The 26209-nt window shown below is 39.3% G+C and overlaps 3 protein-coding genes across 8 annotated transcripts; 2 read left to right on the forward strand and 1 right to left on the reverse strand.

Annotated features, from left to right (window-relative positions):
• Positions 1–328: 328 nt before the first annotated feature.
• On the reverse strand, positions 329–2987 carry fam167b (family with sequence similarity 167 member B). Its single transcript, XM_061743946.1, has 2 exons — positions 2601–2987; positions 329–1790 (listed from the first exon to the last, which is right to left on the reverse strand). The coding sequence occupies exons 1-2, from the start codon at positions 2907–2909 to the stop codon at positions 1527–1529; spliced, it is 573 nt and encodes a 190-aa protein (XP_061599930.1). The 5' UTR covers positions 2910–2987; the 3' UTR covers positions 329–1526.
• Positions 2988–4285: 1298 nt separating this feature from the next.
• On the forward strand, positions 4286–15682 carry zgc:154055 (uncharacterized protein LOC556036 homolog). 2 transcript variants are annotated; one of them, XM_061743241.1, is made up of 11 exons: positions 4286–4775; positions 5776–5832; positions 6265–6373; positions 6474–6599; positions 8421–8594; positions 9379–9596; positions 9695–9856; positions 11664–11805; positions 14896–15116; positions 15196–15347; positions 15454–15682. In XM_061743241.1, exons 1-11 carry the CDS (start codon positions 4591–4593, stop codon positions 15552–15554), a joined length of 1647 nt encoding a protein of 548 aa, XP_061599225.1. In that variant the 5' UTR covers positions 4286–4590; the 3' UTR covers positions 15555–15682. The 2 variants fall into 2 exon arrangements, with proteins under 2 accessions (XP_061599225.1, XP_061599224.1); XM_061743240.1 differs by lacking the exon at positions 5776–5832 and having other exon boundaries at positions 4290–4775.
• A 131-nt stretch (positions 15683–15813) lies between these two features.
• tdh2 (L-threonine dehydrogenase 2) lies at positions 15814–20582 on the forward strand. 5 transcript variants are annotated; one of them, XM_061743244.1, is made up of 10 exons: positions 15814–16055; positions 16140–16205; positions 16293–16491; positions 17013–17055; positions 17140–17210; positions 17321–17470; positions 17566–17738; positions 17844–17934; positions 19002–19271; positions 19644–20582. In XM_061743244.1, the coding sequence occupies exons 3-10, from the start codon at positions 16308–16310 to the stop codon at positions 19787–19789; spliced, it is 1128 nt and encodes a 375-aa protein (XP_061599228.1). In that variant the 5' UTR covers positions 15814–16055; positions 16140–16205; positions 16293–16307; the 3' UTR covers positions 19790–20582. The 5 variants fall into 5 exon arrangements, with proteins under 5 accessions (XP_061599228.1, XP_061599227.1, XP_061599229.1 ...); XM_061743243.1 differs by having other exon boundaries at positions 15814–16205; positions 16277–16491; XM_061743245.1 differs by having other exon boundaries at positions 15814–16205; positions 16424–16491.
• Positions 20583–26209: the final 5627 nt, after the last annotated feature.

Raw genomic sequence — 26209 nt, forward strand, 5'->3', positions numbered from 1 at the left:
TTTCATTTCACACAGGTCACACTCTGCAAAAGCATATTTGGTTTCTTGTTTTACAAATAATGTTTGGCAACGTTGAGGATTCTGCACATCCCTCCGGGGCCCCCCTCTTATATTTGAACGTTACATTGGGTCATGAATGTCTCGTAGGAGGAAAGAAGACACTATTGTGCATGGGTGGATTAAAGACAGAGGACAGACGATGGGGGGAAATCCAGCGGCGCATGTAGGCCCATTTTTAAGTCAGATGATAAAAAAGAATGCAAGCTTCCGAGTATCCACATGCTTATAAAGAATAATATAGTAAATAACGGACACAGCAAGAAAGAACTACTTTGTGATTCCATTTTTATGTACAAGAAAGAGAGCATTTACATTGTAAAGCATGTGGTCATGTGCCAAATACATTGCATAGGCATCACAAAATTTGCAGAGGCTTTATACATTTAACAGAGCTACAGCAAACCCTGTCCTGCTTCTTACAAAACTATAAAACCGACGACTGAATATTTGTCTACAAGTGTCACGAAACAAAAATAAACTTTCCACTCTTATACAATAAGTGCTCTGCGGGGTCTGGACAAGCTAACGGGAAACAATTCAACCTCCTGGGTCCTGTCACTGCGGCGCTGAGGCTGTAGAGATATTTTGGGTTTGTGAAGAAGAGGTGTAAAAATGCTGAGTGTGACCCCCCCCCCAACCCTCCTTCCTGAGAGGATACTCGTAGAGGCCGACGACGGCTTCAAGAGCTCAATTATATTGCTGTTTTAAGACACTTTGGTTTACTTTAAAGGCTTGCTGCGCGCTGTCTTTATCTGATCCCGCTTCACACAACATGACACACTGACTGCAAACTCAATGATTTGATTAGAACATGTGACATCTTAAAACCATGTAAGCCTACGGCTCCTTGATGCTGCATGTAACGAATTTAGCAGAAATTTATCATTTTATTTTTAGGCCTTTGACATCACATTAATTATTGGCTTTAAAAAGCCTTTTCTTCTCTCTCTTCAGAAGTTTTTATCCCATTAATATGACTCCAGATTGAGGTCATGACTAGTAACATGTAACATGACCTGTGTGAAAGTCCCTTAATTAAATTTCCTAAATCTCTGCTTTGCATCCTGAGGTGTGCATTCGCTTAGTCCACTGAAAATCCTTCACAATCACCTCTTTGCAGTTCTCGGGAAACTGCATTAGATATTAAGGATTAGAGCTTCTTAATAAAGTTAGAGCTTCTTAATAAAAGTGTACATTACACAGAGGTATAACCAGCAAAGCGGCAGAGTCAGTTCTAGCAGTGGGAAAGGTGAGTATCTCTGCAGGTCTGTGCACAGAGGCTCTCTCATTCATGTCAAGCCAAGGCACATATCAAAGGGTTTATTGCTTGTTTTTTCACTCATGGCAGCCGGGCAGCAGTTCTGGCAGTTTCCTCACTCTGACGGCACAACACCTCCATGAAGAGGAAATAACGCTAATAGCCTTGCCTAAGCAAACACAGAGGTGGAGATGGGAACATCCTCACTCTAACACAGTGAGAAGCGTCGGGAGTTTATGTTCATCTTGGTGAGGCCCAGGTGTTTCAAGGGGGTGGACAAAGCGAAGGCGGCCTTCATGGGGATGTCGCACAGCAGGTCCGACTCTTCATCACACTCCTCCAGCTCGTACGTTGCATCGTCCAGCATCTCCTTGTGCCGGTCGCACACCTGCTCCACCTTCAGCCGGTGGATCTCTCCGCGCAGACGGATCAGCTGGCGGGCCAGACGGTTGTCCTGGACTTGCATCTCCCTCTGAAGTGGGCAGAGGATGAGAAAGGGGGATAAAAAGAAAACAGAGGGTTTGCATGACGGTATCTTATCAAAACATGCAAAACGTTGGTATTATCTGTGAGTCAAGCCAAGCAGTCATGCAGAAGAGGTCACTGACACCTGAGGAGATGACTATCTATCTTAGAGGCAGAGCAGAACAGACCAGTATCTCTCATGAATGGCCAGGACTCAATCAGAGTTTATGGTCACAGTTTGAAGGAAGTAGTTGAATACAAATGTTTTAATCTCCCACGGGAGAAATTGTGGCCACAAGTGGAGGGCAGGGGAAGACACAGAGAGGGGTGTGCAATGTGGGACTGTCTGCAGCTGGACAGGAACTGCTTCACACAGTATCACACCAAATAAAAAACGCCTGGACATTTGGTGCAAAAACAGGCAGAAAACAATCGAAAACAAAGTCCAGGACTGACACACTTTTTTGTAAATATGTAAAATAGTTCAAAGTTCAAATTGTTCATGTGAAATTGTTTGTTCATGTCATTTCAGAGTTCTTATCCTGCAATAAATTTGAAAAATCCAAATCCGTTTTTATCTTTTCACTCCTTTAAACAGTTATTACGCAGTCAGAACACAGTAATATTGAACAACTGCCAGATATTGAAAGTTGAAGTTATATTGGGGGGAAAAAAATGGACAGGAGCACTGATTCTTTGCACATTTGACAAATCTACAGCCATAAAATCAAAATAAATCCAGGTGGCCTGAATGTAATTACAGTAGTAAGGAGGTTAAACAGATAAAACAAAACTAAAACAGTCAGAATCAACTCACCAGCTCTTTTCTCAGAAAGTCCAAGGCATCATCAATAGTGTCAAAGCCACAGATATTGCGCACGACCAGTTCTCGAGAGTTGTCATCTCTCAACACCGCAGGCATGGACCCGACCTGTCCGGCGGAGTCCGGACTGCGTGTGTCCCCCGCGTCCCCGTCCCTCCACGGGCGGCTCTGGACGCGCTCCTGCCACTCCAGATAGGACGGTCTGCGCGTCTCCAGCTTCAGCTTCTCCGTCAGGGCTTTGACGTTGTCCAGATCCTCCTGGTCTCCCTCCGAGGACTCCCCTCCCAAGTCTTTTACGTCCATCAGGGCGGCAGAGAGAGGAGGAATGAGTCCGGCAGCTGCAGGTTCGGGGACGGCGGCTTTGGAGCTGAGAGCGCAACAGGTCCATGCCTCCCTTATAAAGGAAAGTGACCGCCCATCCCGCCCAGGACGGGAGGGGAGGATCATTTATTACCTGTTTTAAAAGTTTGTCTGAGAGAGAGAAAGAGAGAGAGAGAGAGAGAGATGGCGGGGTTACACGTTTACAAGTTTACAAGGGGAAATCGTTAAGTCTAGATTTTACAAGTTTAAAAAAATTGAACTTTTATTATGGTGATGGTTTTTGTTGTTTTTCATTGACTTTTTTTTCTTCTCTACTGTGCTTGATGCCTTTCGTTTTAGCTACTTTTATTATTGACTCACTTATCTTTTAATTACTTTTATATTGACATACTTTTATATGTCAAGAAGAAGGGTATACACTGTATATATGTATTATTGTTGTTATTATTATTATTATTATTGTTATTGCTACTATTATTCTTTTATATATATCGGATACTCTTATATTGCAAGAAGGGGCCGGACTAGATAAGCATTTGCTTCTTCCTGTCCCTTATTGAACAAAACTGGTTGTGCTTTATTATTGTTGTTGATGTATGGTGTGTTTTTTTTTATTTGTTTTGTTCAAGATGAATAAAGATCAAATCAAATCAAATCAAAAAGTTTACATTCACGGATCATACACTTAAATTGTATCTAGAATAGAATAGAATACTTTTATTGTCTTTATACATGGGTACAGTGAGATTAAAAGCAGCATCACTTCTCCAGTGCAAGACAGTGCAAACAGATAATATAAAAATGTAAAAAGGTTAAGGTGCATTTTGAATAGTGAAATCAAGATCTGAGATCCTATCTACAGATAATAACATATAACTACACATGTGGTGGAATATTGCACAGATAATCCGGGGAAAAGTATTGCACGGTAAAAAACAGTAATTAGTAATACATTCACATTTTGTTCAGGGCGATTATGGCTTTGGGGAAACAGCTGTTTTTCAGTCTGAGCTGTTTTGCAGTCTGTTTTTCAATCTCCTTCAAATGGTCTATCTTCAAAAGATCGGCTAATAGAATATTATTATATAGGATGTGATTAAATGTTAAATTATAAGTATAGAAATGTGTTTGTTTGTTTTTTTTTTTTAAGAAAAGAAATGCACTACTTCAAATGCCAATGGATGTCTTGATTTGGACGTTTCTGCTCGTGAGCATGGTGCCATCTTGTGGCCGATTCATATATTGCACCCTGCCGCATCTGTGGCCCCTGTGGTGTTCAGACCATTTTCAAGCCGTTAAATGTGACAAATCTTCGCTGTTTCTTTTTTTTTTCTTTCTCAGGAAACGCGCACTTCCGTCTTTTGTCGCCCCCAAGCCACTCATTTTCCATTTCCACTGCAGCGTGGCCCGAGGCTGTGTGAGAAAAAAGCTGCAGTCACATTATAGGGGACGGCGATGCGCAGGCGAGTATGAAGCGTCTGCTATTTATAGGTTCCTTATCGTCGAAACAAACAGCGCACAACTGTGGAGCCTCTCAACCAGATCCGTGTACAGAAGAGGAAGCTTACTTTCATTTTCTCGAGAGGCGAGGGAAGTGATTTCAAGTGAAGTGGAAGGGCCACTTCTCTCTGCTGGCGAGAAAAAGTTGATCCAGGGAGGGCTGATGGAGTTTTCTGAGCACATCAAGACGGCCAACGTGGAGGATGTTGTGCTCCGGCAGCCGCTGCAGCCGCCCAGCAGAGGCACGCTGTGCATCACCGGCCACCACCTGCTCTTCTCCGACCGGGGGGAGGGCGGCTCTCGACAGGTCTTGCTGCTACTCAGGAACATAGATGCCATTGAGAAAAGGTGATTGTGTGAATAGGAGTGAGAGAAAAAAAAGTGTCTAAATACAGCTTTTATGCAGTGGCTGGCGTCAATTCAGTGGAAGCTAAGGTATGACAAGGTTACGAGTCACAGAACTTAACTAGAGTATCAATCAACACGTCCAGCAAATACTCATCACAGAAGTCTGCTATGTAGTTTATCTGTGTGGTCAAGAAAACTGGAATATTTGTCTTATTTCTAGTTAAAATGTCTCATTTTTAGTCATTTTTAGTCTCATTACACTTAAAACAAGAGTCATCGCCAGAAAAATAACTTATTTGACCATTTTCACCTGTTTCAAGTAAATATTCACTTGAAATAAGTAGAAAAATCTGCCAGTGGGACAAGATGTATCTTCTCATTACAAGAAAAAAAAATGTTCTACTTATTTTAAGTGAAAATCTACTTGAAACAGGTGAAAATTGTTGTTTTTTGAGTTTTTGAGTCATGTCTTAAATGTAATGAGATTTTTTTGACTAAAAATTAGACATTTTAACTAGAAATAAGACAAATATTCTTGTTAAGATTTTGAGTTTTTGCAGTGTAGTAACTTGTGAAATCGATCATGTTGTTCTGATTTGCATTTGTAGTTATTTTATATGTATTAAATAATAGAATAATCAATACAAAAACATTTAAATTTTCCCTTGAAGCCAAGGTGTGGCGGCTGCCATACCTTGCCATACCCAATTGACGCCCCTGCTTTTATGTTATCAGATTGCTGAGTGAAAAGAAAATGAAATGAAAATGAAAGAGCTGCAGTCACTGTTTTTTCCACTTGTTCTCCACTTTACAACACAATGAACAGCTTAAATTTGTTTTTTTTTTCTTTTAAACACTAATGACTAATGTCGGGATTGATTTATAAATCTTTAATTTCTATAATTTCTGAATTTTGCATGGTCACACAAGTAAACATACTAATCAACTGTGCCAGATGGTGCTCCAATGTCTAATTACTTCCTTAACTGTTTTTAACCAGTGTGGAAAATCTTTTGGGCTATTCCGGGTTCTTCTCTAATGCAGGCCACGGTGAAAGGTTGGACATTGTTGGTGTTGTCATATGTGTGATTCCTGCTGCCTTTGCTAGGCACAGCCCTGAGAGAAGCACATTTGATACCAAGATTACAGCTACTCTTACATCTTGCCACTGTCAACGTGCTCACTTTTCTATATCGCTTGCTACTAACAGTCTTTCTAAGCTTTATGAAAGCTTTATGATACTTGAAAAGGATTTGGTCAATAAAAGTGAGGGATTGTTGCACACCCAGTTCCTAGAGAAAGAAAGCCTCTTCCTACAGATAACCCAGCTGATTGTATTTGCCTTCCTCTTCTGCTGCCAGGCAAACCTCCTGCCCTACTAAGAGTCAAACTGCTCAGTCCAAATATGGGGCTTTGAGAAAAGTGGACATATAGTATATCTTGCATTGCTCTGTGTGAGAATCTTAGTGCTGTGTTTGTAACTGTGTAGGATCTCTGGATCATCAGGGACAGTTACAATCAAGTGCAAAGATCTGCGTGTGCTCCAGCTTGACATCCCAGGAATGGAACAGTGTCTCAACATTGCACACTCTATTGAGGTAATAAAATAACACTGAGACACATCTGAGACCTGGACTATAGTACACAGGGACAAGAAAGCTTCTGAACTTACAGCAATCTGTCTTTATCCTTCTGTAGACCCTGTCCTGTCTGGACAATGTGTCGGAGATGTACCCCTTCTTTTACAGACCTACTGACTTCAGCCTGCAGGACGGATGGGGCCTCTCAACCCCTGAAGAGTACTACAGTCAAGCCAAAGCCCTTGTAAGGAACATATGCTACTAAAAAACCTATTGCTATTAAAGTCTCGGAGGTAACCTTTCCCAACAATAACCTGTCAACCATGACAGGAAAATGCCAAAGCAGCTGAATGCAGGGGTCACCATTCAGGATATCCCTGTTGCTTAGCTTTCATTTGTTTTCCTTTACCATTAGAATGTGCTTCATGCAGCTTGAATTCATGCTTAACACGTGAGCGTCTTCCTCTGGGAGTTGCTGGTTGCCATGGTGAGGGGCTGGGGCCCTAAAGACAACACTATTGCAAGTGTTTTATGGGCTGAATATTCTTTAAATAAGCAGGATGTCTGTGTCTGTTGTCTGGGTGGCCCTGGTTACGGGTCTTCACCCAGAAGAAATTGACAAGAGTGTGGAAAATTGTTATCACATCGCATCACATTTCTACGACGGAGTATTAGGGCCAAACAAAAAAACAAAAAAAGGAAATTACGAGAATAAAGTCATAATGTAATGAGAATAAAGTCGTAAAATTATGAGAATAAAGTCATAATATTACAAGAATAAAGTCGTAATATTACGAGAATAAAGTTGTAATATATTATAAATATATAAATATAACTTCACAAGATGCTCAATATTCTTCATTTTAACACAGGGAGAAGACTGCTCTTCCTGTTAGAGTTCTCATAAATTACCACTTTATTTTCATAATATTATGATTTTATTCTCATAAATTACCACTTTATTCATTACCACTTTATTCTCGTAATGTCACAACTTTATTCTCTGAATTTTACGACTTTATTCTCGGAATTTTACGACTTTATTCTCGGAATTTTACGACTTTATTCTCGTAATATTACGACTTTATTCTCATAATATTACGACTTTATTCTCATAATATTACGACTTTATTCTATTACGACTTTATTCTCGCAACATTACGACTTTATTCTCGTAATATTACGACTTTATTCTCATAATATTATGACTTTATTCTATTACGACTTTATTCTCACAACATTACGACTATATTCTCGTAATTTTACGACATTATTCTCATTATATTATGACTTTATTCTCGTAATTTCCAATTTTTTTTGTCTTAGTTTGGCCCTAATACTCCGTCGTACATTTCTGGGGTGTAAAAGTGCATATCATGAATGAGGTGTTTCAGGCAGGTCGGAGATACAAAAAATTAGTCATGTTTCTATGGGATTGACTTTGATTTTCAGGGGGCAGCACCAAGAGACATAGAATAAGCTGCTTCTACCACCGGCTGGCCAAACAACCAATCTGCTTCTATTGACGAACAACTTCTGGATCTTCCTGTATCAATTATTGAATGAAATGTAAAATACGAAAGCCTGCCTTGTTGGAATTGGTTTGTTTCATTCTGTACCAGTGGAATCAGCTGTTATTGGGAAGAGTAACAGATCAATTTCATGAGGCGATTTTTGGGGGGAATTGGTACAGTTGGCCTGGTGACAGACAGCGTCCTTGGTGGTGCTGATCTTTTGAACAATAACAAGGTATATAAGACTGTAACTGAAAGGGAAAAACCTCTAAAACACAATACATACTTCAGAGTTTTTCCCAAGAGAGTTTTTAAATGACAATGAATTCACCTTTTACCTTCTTGCAGAGCTAGATGAAAATAGCTCTGCAAGAAGGTGCATCTATATGATAATGAAGCTGCAGTCGGAAAACCTATTTTAGCCCGGCATAAAGATCAGAAACAAACAGAAAGCCAGGATTTATTTACAGTGAATAAATCCTCCCGGTAACAGAGTTTGCTGTGACTTCCGTGATTTGCACCTGTGCATCACTCTCTCTGTGTTTTCACAGCAGAAGAAGTGGAGGCTTAGCAGCGTGAACAGAGACTACTCGGTGTGCCCTTCCTACCCTCCAGCAGTCATCGTCCCTCACGCTGTAGATGATGACACGTTGAAGAAGGCGGCCAAATTCAGGCAAGGTGGACGCTTCCCCGTCTTGTGCTACTACCACAGGAAGAACGGCATGGTGAGATGTTTACTGCTTACTGGTGGTCTGTGCAGGTGCCGGATCATTGCTAACCGGCAGGGGTGTCAAAAGTATTCACATTCATTACTCAGGTAGAAGTATAGATACAAGAGTTTAAAAATACTCCTGTAGAAGTTGAAGTATCATCTCAAGTTTTTTACTCAAGTAAAAGTATAAAAGTACTGGTTTCAAAACTACTTAAAGTATAAAAGTAAAAGTAATGTAAGGGGGAAAAAGCCATTAAGGACAAAAGCCATTGAAAATGAATGCATATTAGTATAATGCAAATATATTAAAGAACCATATATGTGTACTATTGAGCATTAACATGTGTTTCAGAGAGCAGGAGATATGATGCCTATAAGAATTGTAATGGTGCAAAAAGTCAAACTTCAGAGGCGTGTTATCATTTATCCTAACCTTTATTGGAATGTACATCCAAGTTTAGTTGCAGGAATCTGAGGGCAACGGATGTAAGAACAAAACTGGACAAGAACATCTGAAACAACCACAACCAAATTCACTCTATCCGGATGGCGCAATTTAACTGGATAGTTTTTTTTTAAAGGCCGAAATGAAATAGAGTAACGAGGCTGTTTTTAAAATGTAAGGAGTAAAAAGTACAGATAATTGCGTGAAAATGTAAGGAGTAAAAGTAAAAAGTCGTCTGAAAAATAATTACTCCAGTGAAGTATAGATAACCAAAATTTCTACTTAAGTAAGGTAACGAAGTATTAGTACTTTGTTACTTGACACCTCTGCTAACCGGACCACAACTTTTCAGGTGATCATGCGCAGCAGTCAGCCGTTGACGGGAGCCAACAGGAAGCGCTGCAAGGAGGACGAGCTCCTCCTCCAGGCTGTGATCGACGGGTCCGACAAAGGGTACATCATTGACACCCGTTCAAGTCAGCAGGTTCAGCAGGCCCGGATGACGGGTGGAGGGTTTGAGTCCAAATCGTTCTACAACCACTGGAAGAGGCTGCACAGACAGATGGAAAGGTGTCTTTAAAAAAAACACACATATTGGAGGTGGATTCTGCTTAGAGTTTAATTATACCGATCTTTCCCACTGAACAAACGTCTTTTTGTGTGTGAAGGGGAAAAGCTCTCCAGGAAAGTCTGATCAAACTGGTGGAAGCCTGCGGGGATGAGTCCAACAACATGGACCGGTGGCTCAGTAAGCTGGAGAACTCAAAGTGGCTGTCTCACGTCCAGACTGCTCTGTCCACCGCGGGCCTGCTGGCGGAGTGTGTGGAGAGGTAGGAACGCCCAGTGTGTGTGTGTCCCTGTGGATCACCTTGGCGTACACTTATATGTTAGTTAGTTAGTTAGTTTGTTTTATTTTGGTCCATTAGTCAATCAAAACATGCACCACAGTAAAGCTGGATATATAAATAAATGAACCAAAAAAGGTGTAGACTGAAGCCGTAGCTTATATAATGCCTACCCTTTATTACAATATATCACATCACAACAAATCAAAATAAAAAGTATTACAGAGATCAATTACAACAAAAGCATGTGATATAGAGGATTTACTGGAGAAGCTGCTCTTGGTCATAGTTTATATTTATCAATTGCCCTAAGTTTAAACATTTTTTTGAATTTGCGGATAGAACTACACATTTTTAGCTTTAGCTTATTCCACAAGTTTACCCCTTTAACAGAAACACATCTACTTCTAAAGTTTGTCCTTACCTTTATTTTTTTAAACATACAAGTTCCCCCGAGTTCATACCGATTTTCTCTGGGTGAAAACATTTACTGAATGCAGTAAGGAAGTAGGTTGGTGTGTGCCTTATACATTATAAGAGAAGTCCTTAGCTCAACTAGATCTACACATTTTAAGGTATTTAGTTTAATGAAGAGTGGGTTCGTTCGGTCGCAGTATTTTGAATTATTTACAATTCTTATGGCTCTCTTTTGTAATTTAATTATTGGATCAATGTTTGTTATGTAAGTATTCCCCATACCTCCACACAGTAAGTAATGTATGGAACAATGAGTGAACAGTACAGTATGTAAGTGGATTTCTGATTTAAAAGTTCTTGTATAGGATTGCAATGGTTTTGGACAATTTAGATTTAATATTGTTTATATGTGTTTTCCAATCAAGTTTATCATCAATTATCACGCCCAATAATTTATTTTCACATACTCGTTCAATTTCGACATCATTAATATTGAGCTTAACTTTACAATTTACTTTTCGGTTACCAAAGATTATAAAGTGTATATGATATGTGTATAAGCCCGGCCACGAACAATAACAGGGACAACGTGAACTCAAGTACAGACAGGATGTAGTCATATGCAAATCTCACAAACTAATATTTCATTCACAATAAAACATAGAGAACGTATCAAATGCTGAAAGAGATAATTCACCTTCTTAAGAACAAATTACCGCTGCGTAGCATCGCCTCGTCTTTAAACAACAGCCCATGTTCAGGTGGGAACTGCGGAGATCACTTATCTGAGGAGTGTTGTCCCTTTTTTGTCTGATATGGTATTAAAATGTCCCTAAAGTCCAAGATTTTTTGTGTTGTATGTTTTTTTTTTTTAGTGAAGTGCCAAATCTTTTCAGTTGTGAGAGGCACTGGACAGAATTAGAATCAGGTTTATTGGCCACGTCGGGTCAAACAGGACAGGGAACTGGTTCCCTCTCCTTTTTAGTACAGAGAAAAGAACATTCATGATTTCTTTGAATTTTGATTCATCTCATCACAGGATGGTTTTCCACTTCAGCTCATTCCACTTAGATTTAAAGCTTTACCCCAGAGAAAGCGGATCGTGTTCTCATAGGGTTTCTTCTTTGCCTGTATTCATGGCTCGTACCCCAAACTATGTGTTTAGTACTGTGTACTTGAGCACTGATAACGTGCCGGATGGCCCCTATGCTGTTTAGTCCAGAGGACATGGACTTGGTACAAATGCATAACTAGTGTGTACATTTAAACATACCATTCATGATTGAACTTCTGCAAAACATATGAGTTGATTGAACTCACATAAGTAACAAAACATACCAACAGAACTGAAGTATAACTATGTTTTTATGTCTAGGGACGGTCATTCAGCTCTGGTTCACGGCTTTGATGGGACAGATTGTTCATTGCTCATCAGCACTTTGGCACAGCTAATCATGGATCCATGCTGCCGCACACTGGAGGGCTTCCTGGCTCTGCTGGAGAGAGAGTGGCTACAGGTGAGGGCCAGGCAGTATATGCAAGATGCACAAATCGTTTCATTTGCCCAATGTTTTTTTTTTGGCGATTATAGATTGTTTTTATATATATATATATATATATATATATATATATATATATATATATATATATATATATATATATATATATATATATATATATATATATATATATATATATATATATATATATATATATATATAATAGATACATATACTTTATTAATAGACTCAGGGTCCATTTAAAAAAGACAAACAAGCATACAAATTTAAAAAAGACAGTCATGCCAGTGTTTCCACATTGCTGATTGATATCTCACAGCACTCAGTCCAGGATTGGTCAACAGCATTAAAATAGAGTTTTGTGTGTAATTCAGTCAACAAATGAATCTATACATCAATTTTCTCAACAGAGCATGAAAAGTGTTTATACGCATTTGACAGAACAACTCACTAGCACTACACCACCTGGGTTTTCCCATCAAAATACGTAGGCAATCATTATAGGCAACCTGCCTACCTACCTATATATATATGTATGTATATATATATATATATATATATATATATATATATATATATATATATATATATATATATATATATATATATATATATATATATGTATGTATGTATGTATGTATGTATGTATATGTATGTATGTATGTATGTATGTATGTATGTATGTATGTATGTATGTATGTATGTATGTATGTATGTATGTATATGTATATATATATATATATGTATACCATCTAACATCCCCAGAGTAGCCATCATTGAATGCAGCAACTGCACACAGTTTCAGGCAGAGGACGGGAAATGAGCACATTCACACACAACTTCCTTTACTTCCTTCTTAAATGCCAGTTTGTGGGTATGAGCTCATGTTTCTTATGTAGGCATGCAGTTTCTGCATCTGGCCCCTGGTCAAAAGAATGGTCCAAAATCCCAGTTATTAAATGCAATAATTCCAACAATTTAATTCTTTGATGGGAATTTAATTCCTCTACCATCCTTGCTACACATGCCCTGAGCCCAGTAAATCCATTGATCGAATATTTTTAAGAGCAAGGTAAAGACTGAGCTCTTTAAGGAGCACTTCTGCATCTAGTAAACTTATCTGCTCATCAGAATGAGTTAGAAGATTTGTTCAGCTCTTTGCAGGACTCTGCACTGAGTAGGCTGCATGCACTTATGACAAGATGATCGCATGATAGTGTCTTTTTAGACGTAGCTTTTTTGTGTAAAGGGACTGTTGTGTTGAGCAGGAAGGGAACAAAAATAAAATAAAATAAAATTCTAGCACTTGCATGGCAGCACCTGTATCCAACTGGACTCACAGCAGTCTGACCAGCACTTATCCAGCTGTACCCTCCTATGGTAAAAGCGTCTGCTAAATGACAGTAGTAGTAGTAGTAGAATATAGATTCAGTTCAGTACTAATCTAATTATGGCATGGATATGATGTAATATCATAGTCTGTGCATAGAGCCTTGAATCATTTTTGTGATATACAACATTACTAGACTACACCAAACATTGAATAATGTAACGTTATTATATGATTAAGATTTTCAGTGTTGTTGTACAGCCAACCACTTGTGGTTATGACTAAATATCCTGCTGACAGGACATTTCTCCACAGCCCACAAGCAAATGAAATGCATAACGGCCACTGACTTAAAGGAGAGATATGATGATGGGTTTTGTTTTTTAACTGATACAATTTCCTGAGGTCCTTAAGAGTACAAACACCATTTTCAACCATGTCTTTGTTGAAAGCTGCTGGTTTAAGGGGGTGGAGTCAGACCTTCAACTCCAGTTCACTGCCATATTGTGCAGGGTGTACCCAGTTCTTAATATTTTGGTTGTTAAAGCTACGAGTTACCGTGTGTACGGTGCAGAAAATGCAGCATGATGGGAAGTTGGGTGGAGTTGAACAAGGGGAGGCGGGATAATTCTGCTCTGATCTGAGTCTGTGACATCACCGTGATGTCACGTGAAATCTAAATGGTTAATGAACTGTGAAACGGTTACAACGGGTTGTGTTCATCAATTTATATAAACAGATTATTTCAGGGAGAGTAAATATGTTTGATTTTGACTTTATTGGGTCTGAACAAACACAAAAAGGTTTTCTTTTTCCTTTTCCAACCCATTTCTGGACCTTGACATTAAAACCTGGAACGGGCAATTATAACTTATTCTCAGAAACTATATATTTTTTAAGGAGTGAATTTTGTAAAAAAGGCCAAAATATTCCGATTGACTTTTTGAAGTCTTACGTTTCCAGAAAGTGATCTAGAGGACTTATAAGCTTTTATATATATATAAAACAATGAAATTACAGGTGCTTCATCGCAGGTGCTGGTCTATATATATATATACAGGACTGTCTCAGAAAATAAGAATATTGTGATAAAGTTCTTTATTTTCTGTAATGCAATTTAAAAAAACTAAAATGTCATACATTCTGGATTCATTACAAATAAACTGAAATATTGCAAGCCTTTTATTATTTTAATATTGCTGTTTATGGCTTACAGTTTAAGATTAAGATTCCCAGAATATTCTAATTTTTTGAGATAGAATATTTGAGTTTTCTTAAGCTGTAAGCCATGATCAGCAATATTAAAATAATAAAAGGCTTGCAATATTTTGTAATGAATCCAGAATGTATGACATTTTTTGTTTTTGTTATTGCATTACAGAAAATCACAATATTCTAATTTTCTGAGACAGTCCTATATATATATATATATATATATATATATATATATATATATATATATATATATATATATATATATATATATATATGTATATATATGTATATATATGTATATAAATCTTTTTTTTTTTTTCATTGGGCTGTTTCTATGCACTAACCATTAAGCTGCATTTGTAGATATAAACAATAAAAGCGATCCATGAAAATAAAACTGTTCCCGCATGAGCGTCATTTAACAGTGTCAGATCATCTGAAGAGGACCACACTGTGTAGGATGCTTGAAGTCCCACATGTAGCGGAAATGTGTTTGCGTGAGCTTTATGGGTGTTTCTATTAATAAGTCATCTATTCTGCAGGCGGGACACCCGTTCCAGCAGCGGTGTGCCCACTCCGCCTGTTCCCACGCTCGCCTCCAGCAGGAATCTCCCGTCTTCCTGCTGCTGCTGGACTGCGTGTGGCAGCTGTGGCGGCAGTTCCCCCTGGCACTGGGCTTTTCTGAGGCGCTGCTCCTGAGACTCGCCGCCGACGTCTACGCCTCTGAATATGGCACCTTTCTGTGTAACAATGATAAAGAAAGGTCTGTTTTGTTTTTTAACGTCATAGACACTGCAGTTTAAAATGAGTATCTTCCTTTGAAACGAATTTTTCCTTCTTAGGTGTGCCCTGGGAGTTAAGGACAAGACTCACTGCTTGTTACAGGCATTGCTGAAACCCACAGTGAAAGATTTCTACTTAAACCCTCTGTATGAACCCACAGAGCTGGCAATCTGGCCCTCGGTTCACCCCCAGTCCCTGCAGCTGTGGAGAGGTAAACATGCACACACCTGCCCTCGACCTGTGGTCAACACTGATGCACATTCAGTATCGAATACTCAGTATGGTCTTAAGTTCATGGCTTCACTGTTAACCCCCAGGCTTTTTCCTGAGGTGGACCCAGCAAGCCCGTCACCTTGAGGAAGTGCAGGAGGAAATAAGGAACATGATCATAGAGTGGGAGAAGTTGGCCCTCAGATGATGCCCCAATAAAAGTAAAGATTGGTTTCCACAAACATGTTACAAACGCTTCCACTTGTCAATGCAGCTATTATATTTTAATGTACAGTATTTCTTCCTCTCTAATAAAGATGTATAATAAGAACACTGGAGCACTTGGTGAATGTTATTTTTTTCCTCACGTAATAATAATAACAACAGTTTGTGCTTTACATAACAGCAGCAGAGTGTGTGCGGTGTAGAGTCAGAGAGCAATATTATCAATAGAAGAAGGCTATGTAACTGACACACCTCCCAGTCCTGTTAAGCTCAGCTAAACACTCTCAACAATGCAAATCCCTGTGCACAGCAAGTCAGCATGTTTGCCCTCACGGGGCTTTGCAAGCTGGAGAGTGTAGTCCTGAGCTACAGGCCACGGTGATCACGCAACGCTGACGGGAACCACACAGCCCAGCATGACTTTCTACACCTCCATATTTATCCAGTGCTTACTGGGTGAACTGGGACGGTGACAAATCAGATGGTAACCGCTTTGCTCTGACACCTAAATGTCGTCTTATAAGCTTTCATTCTACTGTATTGTGTTGAGGATTAGGTCTCTTTTTAGTGAGTAGCTTTTGTCGGCTTTGGATCAAAACATCAGTCTGGGATTTCTGAATTGCTCTGCACTCAGGTAACATGTACTTTCCATTCCGGCAATTTATTTGTAACCCCAATATTCACTATGGTGATGTAGATGTTCAGTTTGATCTTCTCCAAGGGGCCACTGTTGGACATGCAGCCGGGCGTTCGGGTGTGTGCGCCTTCTGCGGCGCTGCTGAGCCTGTTCTGCCGAGGCTGTCTCAGCAGGGTGCAGAGCTGGCCCAGTCGCAGCTTCACTTCTTTGTCCAGGCAGATGGGCAGGTGGAACAACACGGACACCAGCAATACTCAGGACAATCCCCGCGTCCTCATCACAGGTGACTCCAATATCCAATCTTCAATAGCTCGTAACAGTTTCTTCTGTTTGATGGACTTTTTCCAAATTGGGTCATGTTTTCCACCACCTTCCCGCTATAGCACCTGTTTTGTTATGGACACGGCACAGTCATGGGCACCTTGATTGAAAGTTAATCAAATCACTAATTAAACTGATTTAAGACTATTATAATCATTCAGTTAATGTTGTGCAATCATTGGAAGATAATGGACAGATGTGTGTTGTTTTTTTAAATGTTGTTTTCAGTGTACGCTTACAGCAGGACCCCATTCTGTATCATCACAATAGGGCATACACAGACCGTGTTAGCAGCATAAAAGAGAGGGGGATAATAGCTCAGAGTCACTTTTGTTCTGGAATAGAGCTTTGGAACAAACAAAAGCCTTCTCTTACTTGAATATGGTGCACGGAATATATGCCAGTGTAAAAACATATTTTTCCATTCCATGTGGACGGATAACATTTTGAAGTGTGTGTGTGTGTGTGTGTGTGTGTGTGCAGGTGGTCTGGGGCAGTTGGGGGTTGGACTTGCACAGATGCTGAGGTGAGATGAGCAGCAATTCCTGATGATTTCAAGTGTCCAAGAATGTTTGAAAATTTGAGTGTCATTGCATCTATTAATGTCTAGAAAACAGTACGGAAGAGAGAATGTAATCCTGTCAGACATCAAGAAGCCGCCGCCTCATGTTTGCGCCAGTGGTACGCAAAATCTGATTCACGCTTTTGGAACTTTTTGGTATTTTTGCTACACAATTTATGCTTTTCAGGCATCACATTTTTCCAGTTACTGTTGTTTTCTTTCCTCTTAGGCCCATTTGTGTATGCTGATGTGCTGGACTACAAACACCTCAGAGAACTGATTGTAAATAATCGTATTACATGGCTGGTCCACTATAGTGCTTTGCTTAGCGCCGTGGGTGAAGCTAACGTGGCTCTGGCACGGAAGATCAACATCACAGGTCCACTTGACCGTTCGGAGTTCACACATATTTGCTTTTTTAAAAGTGTTGTGAAGTTTTAAAGCTGCTTCTCTGATCTTCTGCCACCCATTCAGGCCTACATAATGTTCTGGACTTGGCTCTAGAGAATTGCCTTCGCATCTTTGTTCCCAGCACCATTGGAGCATTTGGTCCCTCTTCTCCACGTGACCCGGCTCCTGACCTCTGCGTCCAACGCCCTCGAACCATCTATGGTGTGTCTAAAGTGCACGGTGAACTAATGGGGGAGGTAAGGTTATAAAATGCACAAATGTTTAAATACACACAATATTGATAAGCTAAAGGTTTATATCAAAGACGCGATGACATCATTGATATTACTTTCTTTCTGTAGTATCTGCATCATAAATATGGCTTGGATTTCCGTTGCCTTCGTTACCCTGGGGTGATTTCAGTCAACACACCTCCTGGAGGAGGAACAACAGGTATTTTTTATTCATATATGGTTAAAATGTTTTAAGTAATTTATTGAACCTTTATTTAACCTAGAAATAAACTCTTGAGATTAAAAAATACACTGAACTACAGTTTAGTTAATCAGAAATAGTACAATAACATACAGCACTGAAAAAATGATATATGCATGTACAAATAATTTCAAAAATGACCCATAACATGCACGGTAAGAATGGGCGATATTTAACCGTTCACGATATACCGTCAAAAAAATTCCCCACGGTAAGAATTTGTCATCTCGCGGTAAAAACAATAACTTCCCGTTGATGACATTTTTGTGTAAAGCTGGATTTATGGTTCTGCGTTAAATTGACGCAGAATGTACGTGTGAAGGAAGGAAGGAAGGAAGGAAGGAAGGAAGGAAGGAAGGAAGGAAGGAAGGAAGGAAGGAAGGAAGGAAGGAAGGAAGGAAGGAAGGAAGGAAGGAAGGAAGGAAGGAAGGAAGGAAGGAAATAAATGAACCTGAAAGAAAGAGAGAAAGATATGAGCCTGAAAGAAAGAAAGAAAGAAAGAAAGAAAGAAAGAAAGAAAGAAAGAAAGAAAGAAAGAAAGAAAGAAAGAAAGAAAGAAAGAAAGAAAGAAAGAAAGAAAGAAAGAAAGAAAGAAAGAAAGAAAGAAAGAAAGAAAGAAAGAAGGATGAATTCCCGTTTATGACGTTTTTGTGTAACAAATATGGCAGAAGGCGGATCTGAGAGCGAGGAGCTTGAGTCATTACAGTTTTGCAGTACAGGTGTACTAATTATATAATTAATTGGTTTTTATCAATTCAATTTAATTGGTGTAGTTTAGTAGTATTTAGTATTCTTTTAGAGTAGTGTTTTGGGGGCTCCAAAGACTGAATGTGGTGATAGATTTATAGTTACAAAGGTGGAGTTGAATTGGTATTTTTTGTATTGTCATTTTTATCGTTATCGGGATAAATGCGAGAAATTATCGTGATAAACTTTTTAGTCCATACCGGCCATCCCTAATGCACGGTATGTTAGATGGATCGAATGGATGTTTATACACTAAAATCTCCTCTTTTCTTTTCCAGACTATGCGGTTCAAATCTTCCACGATGCTCTCAGTACAGGTCACCATGAGTGCTACCTGCGACCTGACACCCGACTTCCCATGATGCATATCTCTGACTGCCACCGTGCCACGGTCGAGTTCATGCAGGCTCCAGAGTGCCAGCTGTCCCTGCGCACCTACAACATCGCTGCCATGAGCTTCACCCCGGAGGAAGTGGCCAAAGAAATCCGCAAGCATCTCCCTCACCTCAAGGTCACCTACAACCCAGACTCTGTTCGCCAGACAATCGGTACTTGTATACAAAAACCTATGTGGAAGGTTGCTTTTATTTGTATTGCTCGTTTAAAATGTTAAATATCCATTCGACTGAGAATGTACTTTGGCATGAAATCTCACTGAGCCTTTCTCTGGAGGACCTTTATAGTCAACTTTTAATACTAAACACAAACAGTTTTGCATTTGCATGTTGCTAAATAGTCCATTTTGCACACAGAAGACTCATGTGGATGTGTCACCAGTGGAGAGAGTGATGTTTCAGTCACCTTTAATTTTGTGGCCCTGAATCTTCATCAGAAATGAGTGTTAGAAAGAGATTGAATCCTTTATAAAGTTAATGGAATACAATGGAAGTAATGGAGTCATTCTACGTGTTGATTTACAGCCGACAGCTGGCCTGTGAGATTTGACGACACCAATGCTAGAAGAGACTGGGGCTGGGCACCGGCCTACGCACTAGAAGAGCTGGTGTCAGACATGCTGGGCTCCATTCGAGACATGAGGACCAACGAGGGTTTTCCGGTTAGCTAGCGAAACCTCCACCACAAAGACTGGCTTTTCCACACCCTGCCTTTGCCAACGATTACCCTTCACTTCACTTCTACAAAGTGTTCACTAGTATCCTGTGTTCTTTTGGAGAATATCATCAATGTGCCAAGGATAGATTGTAAAAACAGTAACTCTCAGTCAAAGCGTCTTACTATACAGTTGAAAGTGAGATGTCACACACGTACACAAACACTACAGTCTTCTTCAGGGAATCAAATACTGTCAAATCTTCTCTTCATCTTTGTTGTTTTTATTTGTTGCGATATCAGCATCACTTTACACATGGTAATGTTGCCTCCGAAGGAAATAAAACATGTTTAATAAGCTTTAAAAAATTCCAAACGTCATATTATTTGCATGCATTGACAAGATCTGGACCTATGTCGATGACAATGTCCAATACGATATGCTCCGGTTCATTTAGACTGATAAAACTGTTATGCACCTTGCCTCCAGGATCATTTGTAATAGCTAGGACACTTAACTCTGGACTGATCTGACATATTGTGTATTCTGGCTGGTTTTATAAAGCGCCCTTTTATGATCTAGCTATCAAATTGAAATCACACATTTTATACATCTAACGTACCCTGCTGTAGCGCCTAACAGAGAGCCTTTGTTTTACTTTTTTGCCAGCAGTGTGACTTTGGTTATGAATGAGAACCAATATCAAATCACAATATATAATATAATGTATGAAAAAAAGTGTATGAAATAATGATTGATATTTAATAAAGAGTAATGACTAAATATGCAGTGGACATTGACTCAGAACTTGATTGATAGAAATGTTATTTAGTGGAGACAATTTTCCTGAATTTCACCTAATAAATGTATGTGGGGGTAGAAAATTCATTGCAGCTCAGAGAATTATTGATGTGAATATCCGGTTCTTCTTCTTAACATTTCCTGTAAGAACTGCTGTAATTTTTCAAAGAAAGTCTAAGAGAACTGAGGAGGTTTTGAGTCACATGGTTGACCCAAAAGCCTGTCAGTCCATAATTGCGCAAGAAGACACATGATTTGTTCTTTTCTGAATTCATTAGCTGATTGATCGTTAAAAACAGGTCACTGTTTTTAAATTCATTTGTCTGGGAAACATGTCCAACTCCATATTTGATTTAATTTAACACTGGCCAGTAGGTGTCACTGTTTCAGCAATTTACTGTGTGCTTACACAATCTACGAGATGTACCAAAATGATAGAAATTCTGTTAGTTAAAACAGAATTTTTAACTTTAGTAAAATTCCTTTATGTATTCATATTGATTATTTATTACACCTGAGGATGCCACAAACACAGTTACAGCATTCAGACTGAAGCTGATGTCAGCTGGTGTCCAACCTTCATTGGGTGTTTTGACCCTTAACAGTGACACCCTCAGGCTGGAGGATCAGACGTGTCTCTATCACTGCCCGTCAGCTAGAGACCTCCACCCTTCCTCCTCCCTTTTATGTCAACACCAACGAGACACTTTTTCCTAGTCCTTCCACAATCCTGCGAACCACTGTCTTGTGCTCGTTACTTGATATTTTCCGGTGCAGTGAGGGGTGTCCAAACATCCCTCAATGCCTTTGGGAAACCTCTGCACCACTTCTGCAGGAAAAAGCTACTTTTGCCATCCATGCTCTCTGAACTACTGGACGAGATCTTAGTTTTTCAGGGACTTCCTCCCGTGGGCAACGCCAAAACCTTCTTCCCACGAGACGGTCAGTTCCACATTGATGACCTTCCTCACCAGCTCTGACCAGATGTCTGTCTATGTCAGGCCTCAGTGATGGCTGGACAATGGAGGAGAAAATCAAACTTCTTCCCGAATCTGCTCTCATCTCCCACTCTTGTGCTTCTGGAAGGATGTTGGCTCCAATTGTACTTGCAGTATAGGCAACTGTTCCCCTGTGCAGATGAACTTCAGCAGTGGTACAGGTTACTTGTGTGGTTGTTACAGGCTTTTTGTTGGCCAGCTCCGCACCACCATGTGCTTCTTATTGTGCTGTCACCTTGCTAGGATTTGACTAAGTGAGCGGCTCTTCCCTCAGGCCCCACCTTGTCAGGTTTGCCAGAGATGGAAGTGTCTCACACGCTGACCTCAAGAGGAAGCTATACGGAAAGGCTAAAGTAGATCCAGAGTTCAGCCCATGAGACCCTTTTTGAGAGACCCAATTTGTTCCACACTCTCTGGAATGCTAGTTCAAAAGCCTTTCCCCATCATGTGTCCTCCACTTGCGGTACTTCTGCCTTGACCATTTCTCTTCTCTGCACTCACCTTACTCCACTGGTGGAAATGAGCAGTTCCCACACAATTTATTTTAGTGTCAGGAAGCTTTTAGCCAGCCTGACCATTAACACCTGCAACCAGCCTGTCTCTGGTATCTCTGAGCATCATCTCCATCCTGCACTTGGTGCCTCGGCTACTTTTTCATTACAGATGAGAGCAGAGGCTGGAGCGGTCCTGATTTGATGTAAAGCCGGGAAGTTAGGAGGGATGCTGAATAACTTTCTGGGATGTTTCTTGACGTTCTTTGAGCAACAAAAGCATTTTTCTCATTTAGTATGGAATTAACCTTGGGTTTGTATCACAATTGTCTTGATTTCTGGTACATTAAATTGCCATGGTTCAAATCTGCTTTTTAATGAAAGCACATGCATGGCTGATGTTGTAGCGTTACTCTTTACTACTTTGGACATAAAATTGCTAAACTAACCTTAATATGCAGCTCATATGATCAATGCTGATTGGACCAGTGTTATTACAACCCTAAATGTATTTCTTGCATGCGTTTATCATTATACGTTTGCAGCAACAAGTTTTTTCAAAACAACTCTATGAGCCAATTTACAGATAAGCTGGAATATAATACACCCAATGATATAGTACGATAGGTAGATTTGAATTTGCAGGAGTTCCCTTTGAATTAATTTGAGAAAAGGACATATTATGAGGTATGTTTTCACGTTTATTCTGTGAAAGACAGTACAGTGCATGTAAATATCAAGGAAGAGTACTGGAACCTTCATAGTGATGGGTTGAAACAGTTTACCCAACATACAGATTTGAGCAATCCTGTCTCTCTGTGTTATGCTAATCATCAGATTTTGGCCCCCTGTCAACAAGGATGTGGAGACACTACTCCCGCATAAACCTTGTAGCCGACCTTCCATGGGCTTTGCTCAGACGTTTTCACATGCAGTTCTAGGTGAAAGGCTTTGTACATTAATAACGCTTCATGAAGCAGTTCAGATGGGACATAACATCCGTGTTATCTCAGTGATTAAATCATTTCTATGCAGTATCTCTGCCATCTGTTATCACAGGTTTTCTGGAAGGAGACTGGATGTTTAAATATGATTAATTCAATTGTTATTTTTATTTTTAGAGTGGGGCACTGACTAATTTAAAAGGCATATGGTAGAGGGCACCCTTTGGTGGATTGCCCATACCTTTCATTCAAAGAGAGATGGATGGATGGATGGATGGATGGATGGATGGATGGATGGATGGATGGATGGATGGATGGATGGATGGATGGATGGATGGATGGATGGATGGATGGATGGATGGATGGACTGATGGACAAACCTTGTCATGTGTGTCTGATACAAAGCAAAGAAACAAAAAAACCCACAGATGTGGCCAGTTAAGAAAATGATAGAAAAATATGTCTGTCCTCTTACCTAAGACTCTCACCCAGCCACCAGCTTTGCTCACGTCGCTTTGCTGCAACTGCTTCTGAAGTATTCAACAATTGCAGCTACATGTACAAGCCGATGCATATCAGTAGCCTGGTGGGGTCACGGTGCATAGATGCCACTCCTATAAGCTATAACTGTGTAACGATTTATTTTGCCTTGGAAACTGCAGTTCCCCTGTCTTTTAAGTCCCATCTTTGTTTTGTTGTTGTGTTCACATTCGTTGTTTTGTCAGGTTTAGGCAAATAAAAAAACTTGGTAAGGGTTAGGAAATCTTAATTTGGTGTAAAAGAGGATCTTTCAATGAGCTTGTAATGCTCATTTTATCATTTTCAGCCAATAACTTTTAATGTTTATAATATTATTGGACTAATATTTGAATAATTTTATTGTGCATTTAATACTTTTTGTGCCATTAGTTTTTTGGCTCAGCTTTTCTTCATTTTGCAAAGTGAGGAAGAAACATAGATACCTGAAATATAGTCATTTTAACAATTGCGCTTTTCTCACAAAGCCAAATATACTGTATTTCATATAAAATACAGTATATTTACAAAACTTTTGTAATAGACGGACATTTTCACTGACTACTGTTTCTAGCAGGTCATGCATCTGGAAACTTTTGATTGGCAGAAAAAGTTAATGAACCCATTGGAATTAACTGTTTTTTCTACATTATTTTGACTTGAACTATGATCTGATCCTTATCTAAATTGAAAGACTAGAAAATACAATATGCCTACACACATCACAGGACTGTGATGGTGGAAAAAGTGAACCTGTCAAAACTATTGACTACTGAGCTTGAATATTGGAACTCTCAAGAAACTGCAGCCAAATGTCAAATGCCAAAAGGAGCCTTACTGAGCTTGTGTGTTCATAACACCCCACATTTAAAACGTACGCATCTCACTGGCTGTAAAACAGGCCCAGAGCATGAATAATCCACTCCCATAATGAGGTACTCTCCACAAGAAATACTACACTGTTTATAAAGCAAACACCCCTGGAGAAGCTGGTTAGCGCTCATTGTGGGAATCAGTCAAGCGTCCTATTGTTGGGCATTGCTCAAGAAAAAATGTTCCAGGGTGTTTTCACACTTGGTCTATTTTAGATGTTCAAACATTTTCAGAGTGATAGGCCGACATTTTTATCCATATGTGACCACTCCAAACAGTGTCAGGCCCCTCTGAAGAGAACCATGCATTGTTTAAAGACTACAGAGCAGTTTGCTTAGCATGAACATTGGAAACATAATGCACTCCAGGGTAACTTTGCCTTTCTCAGTTGTATTTTGGTCCTTGGGTGTGCCATCCAAATCAGTAAAGTTCAGAGAGCTCTAACCAGTGTAGAAAACGAAGATGTCTGAGGCCTCATTAAATCTGAAGTGAAGCAGGAAGGCAATTGGGTCCTTTTTCAAATGAACTCACAATGTGAAAGCATGAGGAACTAAGTATCTTGTCTGTTGCATCTGTCACATTAAAAGGACTGATTTAATTCACTTAAAAATGTTTGTATGTGAAAACATTCTTAAACTGGATCATTTGAAAGTTTGAACAAAAAGCCACATAAGAAGAAACGGATTAAAATCGGAAACTTTGGTCAACTTATTTGAGACTGCATGGCAATCATTTTTTTGTTATTTGGTAAATTGGTAAATTGGTAAATTGCACAGAACAAAAGATCAAAAGAAAACTTTGCTTCAAAAAATGTTAGAAAGATTTTTTTTACCTTTAACTTTAAGCTATAGGTGATCATTTCACCTTCAGTTCACTGAAATATTTAAAGAAAGTGAAATTTTCACCCAAGGTGCGAAAACTATCTCATGCCCCTGTATTTTCAGTTTACTACTCTGTATTTTTATTTATTTATCTTTATTTATTTATCTTTTATTGATACACTGTATTCATTGTTTGTTTGTTTTAAGTGACCCATCTGGCTTTAATGACCTCTTGCCCTAAAATTATTAAAAAAAACTTGAGTAAACTTTATTGACCCACCTAATTAAGCAAACAAGCACCTTTCAATTCCCATGGCAGATTGTTTATTGTCATGGGGTTGGAGTTGAAGAAGCCATAATCCATCTGCTGCAACGGACTCTCTGACATCTGGACAACGCCATTGGAGCGCTCTGAGGATCATGATTTCTTTTTTTAATTTATTTTTTATCATTTTTTTCAGTTTTTATTTCATTAAATATGATTCACCCTGCATTAGTTAAGAAACTACAAGATCTACATTTTACCACTGCAGATATGAATAATATTTCAGATTTGCTGCATTCTGCTTTGTTCCTACTTTGAAAAAGAGGGTCTCCAACCTTAGGAACTTAGCTCCCTGGTATAAACGTTGGATTTGCATGCTGAAACAAAAGTGTAAAATGGTACGGATGTAGTACTTTTGTAAAACTTGTAAAAAAAATAAAATAAATAAATGTAATTTAACAGCATATTTAAAGAAAAGCCCTTTGTGATGCAAAGACTAAGACTGTTTTTTTTGTTCAGCACTGTAGCTAAGCTGTTACAACTCTATTGAGTCATGCATTCCTTGTCCTTTCAGTGGTGAAAACTTTACGAGCTTCTTTATTAGTATAACCATTAGAATAGAGCAGAAACCAAACAAGCTCAACCAACAATGACTGTGGGTGTTTCTACAGATTCAGTAAATTCCTCAGGTCCTGACCTGGCTCTTGACTGTTTCTGTGCTGCAAA

This window comes from Cololabis saira, chromosome 16, assembly GCF_033807715.1.
Source record: "Cololabis saira isolate AMF1-May2022 chromosome 16, fColSai1.1, whole genome shotgun sequence".
Classification (NCBI taxonomy): domain Eukaryota; kingdom Metazoa; phylum Chordata; class Actinopteri; order Beloniformes; family Belonidae; genus Cololabis; species Cololabis saira.

Excerpts from the sequence above, each read along its gene's own strand:
- fam167b (XM_061743946.1), bottom strand. The coding sequence starts at position 2,909 with ATGGACGTAAAAGACTTGGGAGGGGAGTCCTCGGAGGGAGACCAGGAG. Across the intron at positions 1,791-2,600 it reads ACTTTCTGAGAAAAGAGCTG|AGGGAGATGCAAGTCCAGGA; the intron begins GTGAGTTGATTC and ends TGCCCACTTCAG.
- zgc:154055 (XM_061743241.1), top strand. The coding sequence starts at position 4,591 with ATGGAGTTTTCTGAGCACATCAAGACGGCCAACGTGGAGGATGTTGTG. Across the intron at positions 4,776-5,775 it reads ATAGATGCCATTGAGAAAAG|TGTGGAAAATCTTTTGGGCT; the intron begins GTGATTGTGTGA and ends GTTTTTAACCAG. Across the intron at positions 9,597-9,694 it reads CTGCACAGACAGATGGAAAG|GGGAAAAGCTCTCCAGGAAA; the intron begins GTGTCTTTAAAA and ends TTGTGTGTGAAG.
- tdh2 (XM_061743242.1), top strand. Across the intron at positions 16,492-17,012 it reads TCCCCGCGTCCTCATCACAG|GTGGTCTGGGGCAGTTGGGG; the intron begins GTGACTCCAATA and ends GTGTGTGTGCAG. Across the intron at positions 17,471-17,565 it reads ACGGAAGATCAACATCACAG|GCCTACATAATGTTCTGGAC; the intron begins GTCCACTTGACC and ends CCACCCATTCAG.